The sequence below is a fragment of the Centruroides sculpturatus genome, unplaced genomic scaffold (genome assembly GCF_000671375.1).
Source record: "Centruroides sculpturatus isolate CEXI.00-Female unplaced genomic scaffold, Cexi_2.0 scaffold19, whole genome shotgun sequence".
In the NCBI taxonomy this organism is placed as follows: Eukaryota; Metazoa; Arthropoda; class Arachnida; order Scorpiones; family Buthidae; genus Centruroides; species Centruroides sculpturatus.
Window position 1 is genome coordinate 103,960 of NW_019386694.1, and position 8,519 is coordinate 112,478.

Genomic DNA, 8,519 nt, shown 5'->3' on the forward strand with positions numbered 1-8,519 from the left:
AAAAAAAAAATGTTTATAAAATGATAAGACTTCTATTTAGCAATTTAATTGATACAATTCAAACAAGTTTTTAACTTCAGTTTATTAATTTTCTATGTAGGGAATCAGTTTTTCATATTTCATTTGAATAGTTCAAAATAATTGAATTGTTTTAAATTACAAACACAGTTAAAATAAACATGGTTATAAAATGAAAAAAAATAAATAAAAAAAAATTAAAATTATCTTTAAGCAATATTTTCATCTAAAAAATAAACTTTACCCGAGTAAACTATAATTAATTTTGGTATATAGTATTTATAACAGCAATAATTATTTTATATTTCTAATATAAAATTAAAGTCTTCTTACTTGAAAATATGAATATTTATATAACTGTCCACCTGTCAACCTACAAACTTGTCCAAGAGTAGCAATATCAATAAAAGCATTTGGAAAGAGAAACAAATCAACACAACATCCTGCTGCTACACAGTCTTGACCCAAATTGTTGTAAAAAGTTGTTTGAGGTGTTAAAATTGTCTACAATAAAAACAAAATCATTATTCAACTATTAGTAAGATTGCATAAAATTATAAAACAATAAAAATAAATCCATATGAGATAAAATAAACATTTCTATTGTTACTAGTATGTTATTTGAATGATTAAGTCATAATAATCGAAGACAAATGATAATATATTAAATAATTTAAAAACATTTTTCTATCATTTCTCACATATGTTTTATTATAGATAAAAAAAAAAAATGTTTAAATTTGGTATGGAAAAAAGATCTGATATAATCAACATATCTAAGTGTATGGGGAATGCTAAAAAGTTTGCAACTTTTCCTAGAATAAAAGAGAAATTTGATAAACTAAGTATATTTTGTTTAACAAACCCTTCAACTCTACACATTTATTACAATGCTCTTCCATTTTTTTAACCCTTGCAAAAAGAAACTCTTTGGGTTGGTAAACTAACCAGCTCTCTGCAACCCCAATGACCAGCTTGAAAGCAATTCCAAAAAAAATTTGAATTGCTTTAAAGCAGGTCATTTGTCTTATTTCAAGTAAACAATAATCAACAACAGTTTTGTTAATATAGTTATCTTTTTATAATTATTTCATATTTGATAATATTTATTTCAGATATCATTACCTTTTCTTTTTCTGATCCTAATAATTTCCTGTCATCTCTATTTTTTAGTTTTCCAGGAGCTTCTGCGATAGGTAATGTGGTGTGAAAAATGAGTAGTTTTCCTGAACAATCAGCTGCCTATAATAAAATATTTAAACAATTTCAGTAATCTATAATATTAATTTAATTTTTCTTTTTTTAATGCATTTTGCAGAAATAATAAATTTTAACTTTAATTTTATTAAATTATATAATAATTTACTACAATAATACTATAAATAGTAATTACTATTTTATGTTAGGCCTAGGTTCTAGGCCTGTTTCTAGGCCTAACATTTAAAAGTACAAATAAAAAATACTTCTTTATGATTAATAATTACTACTATCTTCTTCCATTTCCTATAAAGAAGAATGTAACTAATGTTGTTAACTGATAAAATATAAAAAAAATTTACACACATTTGTTTCAACAAATGCAACAAAGAATTGATATAATCATTTTTTAAAAATTATATTTATCACTGGAGTTAGCAAGCATACTAAAATTTTATACCATTATAAAAATTTATGTGAAAGCTTTACAAATTAAAATTACTCTAACTTTATCACATTTACAAAATAATGATTCCTTTCATACCTTCATTTGATTTTCATAACAGAAAAAATTTTATTTAGAGAAGAAACTGCTCAATATAAATATCTTTGAAAACATCAATCTGGCAACACAGTTTATGGATACCAATTTATCATCCAGTATATCAAGATCCTGCTGTCTTTATTTCATCTTATTGTAGACTATTGAGTTACATTAATAGTTAACAACACAGTTCAAAATTAATTGGCTCAATCTGCAATATTTTTCCAACTGTGTCTATTTTTTTACTTGTAATTACATAAACATAGCTTAACCCTTAATTGGAAAAAGCCACAACAAAATAGACAGTAGGGAATGTCTGAATAGGGTGAACTTACTTTATAGTTGATAAACAGTGGCCATCATGTAGCATGACTTGTACTTAAATCTGGCATAAAGGATTCCTCTTTATAGTATGTTTTCATGCACTGAATTTTTTGGACTCTAAGGACCACATTATATTGAGTCACCAGGGTTCATTAATATAATTACACTTTACAAGATATTTCTAATTATTTGTGTAATAATAATCAGAGTTGTTCCTTTACATTTGAGATAATAAATATTGCTTTTTTTAATATGTTGCTTTATAAACAGTGACTCAATCCTTTTTTTTAGTTACTGATTTAAATTACTGAAGTTGAGTAATCTTAAAAAGATATTCATAAACAAAGTAATGTAAAACAATCAATACAAAGAAATATATAAAATAATTCTATAAAATTTATACAATAAAATTAAACAAAATTATATAATATGTTGTGTATCAAACAAATTTTTCCAATATGTCATTTTGGGTACATGTACCATCGCTGGTCAACAGATTCTCAGTTTTCTAGAAAATCTTTTAAAGCTTACTATTTAAAACAACAATAATTTGTAATTTAATTAACAAAAACAATTAAGAAAATTGTTTTATGATGATTCTATCCTGAATCATAACATAATAAGAAAAAGTTCCTTTTAAACATTTCAAAATAAGCATTTCTGTATACTATTTACATTGAATTCATTTTTAATTTATTATCAGATTATAGATTATCATCATTAATGCAAAAGTTAATAATTGACTCTTGTCCTAAAAACAGACCTCATCTGAATGTAACTGAGAATTTGTTCAGATGAGATAGTTTGTTGCAAGAAAGTTGCCTACTGAAAATCAGTTACAAAAAATACTGATCAATATTTGGTATCATTATTTATCAACTAAATATATTCAAAATTTAGTCAAATCTATGCCACTGAGGTCTTAGTATTTTTAGCTTTATTTTTAGATAGACTAAAAATGATAGCATTTTTAGTTTTCCGAAAAATAAAGCTAAAAGTAGTATTACTACTATGATAAGTATTATCAGAGTACAGTGGAACCTCGGTATACGACCTTAATCCGTTCCTGGTGTTTGGACTTATACCGAATAGGACGTATACCAAACTAACCTTTTCCATAAGAAGTAATGTAAAAATGATTAATCCGTTCTCATATAAAAAAAATGGCTGGCTTTAAACACCTCGCTTTCCTCGCTAGTTTCTGCTTGATTTTTCATGAGATCAGCGGGTATCCTTTTAACTTTCTCGAAAAATAATTTCTTCCGATACGCTGTCGCTGGCACACTGTTTTTCAGTTATCCAAAGCAAAAGCAATTTCTCGACATGATTTAATGTCTTTGATCTCTGTTTAGAAATTGATTTAACCCCTTTCACAACGTTAGCAGATTTAATAATGTCTTTATTTTTCACGATTGTCGTTCTCGGAATATGGAATGCAACAGTTAAATCTCATTAAATCTCAAACACGTGTGCCACCTTCGTATTTCTCAACATTCTCTTTTTTCAGTTCCGTTGTGATCCTAGTCATTTTTTTTTTATTTTTCTGTTGCCCTTTTGCAATTTGTGATTAATAAAAATAATAAAATGTTACTTACAAATTAAAATCAGAAGAAATTTAACAAAGTTATAAACCGTGGCACCGCGAACGTCTAGTCTAGTGTAGTACACCGATAGTGCTACTTGTTCATAGATGGCGCATATAATTGAATTAAGTCGTATACCAAACAAAAGTCGTATACCGAGCAAAATTTGTTTCGTCCAAACAGGACGTATTCCAAATTGGACGTATTCGAAAGCAGACGTATACCGAGGTTCCACTGTATTATTATTAATATGATAGTAAAAACTAGTTTTTATAATGATGAAGATTTTCTTTCTTTTGGTTGAGGTGAGTTGTACAAAACAACTCACTGTAAACTTGCACAGTCAAGCTAGAGCTCTCATTTTAAATGTATATAATTATTTGCCATTAAAAATTCAGTTATTGCAATAAAAACAGCAATGAGTTTAGTCTATTAGGATTTTTTTAACTTTTTCCACCCTGTGGGTAATAAGAGGGCCTCTAATAGCAAGCCCATTATGAGTTCGCCAGGCCCACAATGGGGTGGCAGGATGGTGAGGGAATGGGCCTGACATATCTGAAAGAACTGCCCTCAAAAAATTCCTGTGGATTTTTCAACCTGTCTGGATTCAATCCTGGGTCCCCCAGAATGGTAGGTTGCCACCTTGACCATTTGGCCATCCAGTTGTTAGGCTATTAGGATGGAAATTATTGTGTCGCATGATTTAACTGTCAATGAAACTAACTAACCACCTGTAAAAGATGTTTTACATATCAGCATTATTTTCTGCCATTTTGTTAATGAAATCAGAATTAAAGATGCCATATTCACCGTTTCGTTAAATTACTTCAAGTCTTAAACTCTATAAGGTAAAACTCCATTTTATATAAATTAAAGCAACATTTGTATAAAATTTAAATTATTAATAAATAATTTTAAAATTAGAAAACACTAGTAAAATATATGTTCATGCATATTCTAAACAATAACTGAGTGAATGAAAAATGTCAGAATTTCATTGGCTAGCATAACTATTACAATATAATATGTCTCTACTATATAGAGAATATTGAACAAGATGTAGAATTAAATAAAGCAATAAGGTTAATGAATAACAGGAATTCATATAATCATTAGTAATTAGTAACAAACATTTAAACTTATATGTTATTGTAAAAAATATGAGATATTTAGATGCAAGTATATAAATTTAATATTTATAAAAACAAAAAAGAAATCAAACGTTAAAATTGCCAATAAAAAATTATTGAATTTCCATTTCATCTTTATTGGACATTTTATTGTCTGGCATCTGTCTTTTAGGAGGAATATTTTGTGAGTTACATATATAATGATTAGTCCTTCTGTTAATAGGTTTCAATAATTGATGAATGTTCTTCTGAAACAACTTTCATTTCAGTGATTGGCTTTTATTATAGAAGCTAAACTAATGACAATAAAATCAAGAAAAGTGGCACTTTTATGATTTAAAAATTCTGTAAAAGTTGCTTTAATGAAAACAGATGCTGATCATAAAATACCTAATATTGATGCATTTTTACTTGCAGTTTTTTGTCACAATTTCTGTAATTTGAATATAAACAAATTATCAGAATTTATTAATAAAATGTGAAATCAGTATTATGAGAATCGTAGGACAGGGAAAGTTTTATTTAAATTGATTGGTAAATTAAAGTAATATTTTAGTGAGAAATTTAGCATTAAAAATGACACATTTTGTTGTTTTTCGTGGGAAAAGGGGAAATCAAACTTCCCTTCACAAGAGCTTCTCTAATTTTGATGAACATCTGGACATTAACTCATTAGTATGTCCTGTCAGCTGATGCAAACCCCAAATTTCTATTGGAAGAAATTATGCATAAATAGGATGATTTCCCACCATTTGGAGCAGTCACCGATAACAGCCAGTAGTCAATAATAATTAGAAAACTGCCATAGTGGTAGGCAGTCAACAATAGGAAGAACCAGCCATAATAACAGGCAAACAGAATAATACGCAACTGCCATAAAGAAGATAGCTGACCCAGGAATGACTCTGCCATATAGAAGGTGAATCCTGACATAGAAAATAATGCACTCTATATAGTAACTCAAGTCTCTCTTGGAAAATAGCTCCATGCATCCAGAAGACATTGAATCACCAGAGGTATTATTATTATTATTATTACTTGAACCAATTGTAAACTCTCTCATCTAGAAGTGTATGTAGCTTAGCTAGTTAATAATTTTGTTCGTTTTGTTTTATTGTTTGTACCTGATCTATATATCTATTAAATTCTTTGTTATTTGTTATCCAACCTTCCTGATTGTTTGACTTTTATGGATATTCAAACTGCCTACAATTGGAACTTATCCATGACTTCCTCCTCACTCACATTTAAGACCCTCCTATATTTTAAGCCATCCAGTGACGCAGTGAGCAGAACTAACAGTTCTGACGATTAAAGGATTTCCGAGTCTAATCTCATACCCTCGTATTCTCACAGTATCTTATCATTTATTTATTTATCTTTTTCTATTTTCTGCTTTGTCTGTTTACAACTATATAAAATTCTTTGTATTATTTTATTTGTTATTATATATAAAATATAATTATCTAATTTTTATAAAATTTTTATTAATAATAATCCATTTATATCAAGATAATTTAATCTTACTATTAATTGTTAAATGTAGAGTGATGAAACAAATTTGGCCACTACTATAAATTATAATAAAAAAAATTCAAACACATTTTTGCTTTTCTGAATCAATTATTAAATTTAATATTTTAATAATGTATTAAAACCAAAACAAATTAAATCATATCATAACAAAATATTGGATATTAATCAATATTTTTAAGTGATTAATCAGCTGAGAAATGTATCACTAAAATCATTATTTATGCATACTCAGACTAACTGTTAATACACAAGTGAAATATAATTCCTTTTTTCTTATAAATCATACAATAGAAAAATTTTAACCTTTAATGCTTCTAATCCAGCTTGTATAACAGGTCCCAATATTGTTTCTGTTTCACGAGAATCCGCAAACATCAAAGGTATTTCTTCCATTAAACTATATAAATACAATTATTTCAATAACAAACATTAAAATAAAAAATATAAATAAACAACAAAAAAAAAGTAATTACGTTTCAATAACAGATTCAGCTTCTTCAACATTAACTAAAAATCCATCCAAAAGTGGCATAAACATATCGCTCACATCAGATACAACTAACATTTGCGGTTGTGCTAAATTTCCCTGAAAATAAGAAACATCAGGATATCATAATTTCATACAAAAATCAAAACTACTATTTTGTATTTGTTAAAAAAAAATTATATTGTATCAATTATTTTCAGAATTAATGATAAAATTTCTCAAAATTTTTAAATGTAATTATGATGTATTATAAAGTGTAATAAACAATCTAATTGTATTAAAAACAGATCATTACATTTCTGTTTAATATTGCAACAATTCTAGAATTAAATTTCTGTAATCATTAAAAGTAAAGTAATATTAGTTTCATTTATATAAGTTTAAGTTTCTTGAAAGAAAAGATTCATTATCATTAGTTGAATGTAGAAGACTGAGTAGAAATTCAAACTTCACGTTTTTTTTTCAGTTATTTAGCAATATAATATTTTAATATTTCAGAATCAACTGTTTTATTGAAGTACAATAATTAAGACCACAAAAGAATCAAAGTACTTTATGACTTCTAGTCTATCCTCAAGGATTAATGCTCTAGTTAACTTCTAAACTATCCCAAAAAACTCCTTAAACAAATTAAAACCAAGAATTTTAGAAAATTTTTTGAAATTAAGAACATACAAAATCTTAAGATTTTTGTATGTTTTTAATTTAGTTTTAATTTGTTTAACAAGTTTTTTGAACAGTTTAGAAGTAACAGAGCATTAATCACTGAGGATGGACTAGAAGTCATAAAGTACTTGGATTCTTTTGTGGTGTTAATTATTGTACTTCAATAAAACAGCCAATTTGTTATTAAGACTTTTGGAGTGCTAATAAGTACACATTTCATTGTCACTTTATTTTATTCACACAATTATAAATAAGAGGATACGTAATAAAAAAATAAAAATTTTAATTTTTTAAAATCTTGTTTGTAACAAGTATTTTCTCTCTTAACTGTAAATAAAAATCTATGATAGAATTTTCAGCTCTATTTACAAATTTTTATTTTTATTGTTAAAAAAAACTATGTAATAACAGTAAAACTGTTTAAACTGCAGAAATTATTTGCTTATTAGAAGTTTCACATGCTGCAATAAATATTAAAAATAATTTGAAGTAAAAAATGTGAAAAACAAAAATGATAATATCTATCAGTATCATCATAAGCATTTATGGATTTGTTGCTAATTTCTCATCATAAAACAAGCATCGTACATAAAAACAAGCATTATTCTTACTTTACATGATACGCTTTTTGGTAAAGTTTTATTTTATTAAGATGACATTTTTGTCCTAAGTAGAAATGGAATATTTGTCTCTAATATGTAGAATTATATATTAATCTGAGTATTTCCAAATAAAAGAAAATAAAAAGAATAAAAGAAATAAATCTAAGATTATCTAAAAATAAACAAACACCTTTCTCTATTCCAGCACAATTTTAATGCGTTGAAAAACGTTTTCGATCGTTTTAATCGATCTTCTTCAGTTCAAAATTCGAACTATATAACAAACAAAGTATTCGAAAAAATACAAAAAATTTCACATTGCTTATTTACAACTTAACGCTAAAGCGCATGCGCGTACTTATAAAACGTATAGATTAAACCTAAGTAATTAAAAATAACAACATTATATATCAAGTAATATTATAAAAACAA

At 26.4% G+C, this 8,519-nt stretch overlaps 1 protein-coding gene across 1 annotated transcript in view; it reads right to left on the minus strand.

Moving 5' to 3' along the window:
* The window catches only part of LOC111615572 (protein transport protein Sec24C-like), a 41,242-nt gene that overhangs the window by 21,887 nt on the left and 10,836 nt on the right, over window positions 1-8,519 (minus strand). Inside the window, exons 4-7 of the mRNA XM_023356971.1 lie at window positions 6,806-6,918; window positions 6,636-6,729; window positions 1,144-1,260; window positions 352-522 (exon numbers count right to left, since the gene is read on the minus strand). Of these exons, the coding sequence (XP_023212739.1) occupies window positions 352-522; window positions 1,144-1,260; window positions 6,636-6,729; window positions 6,806-6,918 (495 nt within the window). The remainder of the gene's footprint in view (window positions 1-351; window positions 523-1,143; window positions 1,261-6,635; window positions 6,730-6,805; window positions 6,919-8,519) is intronic.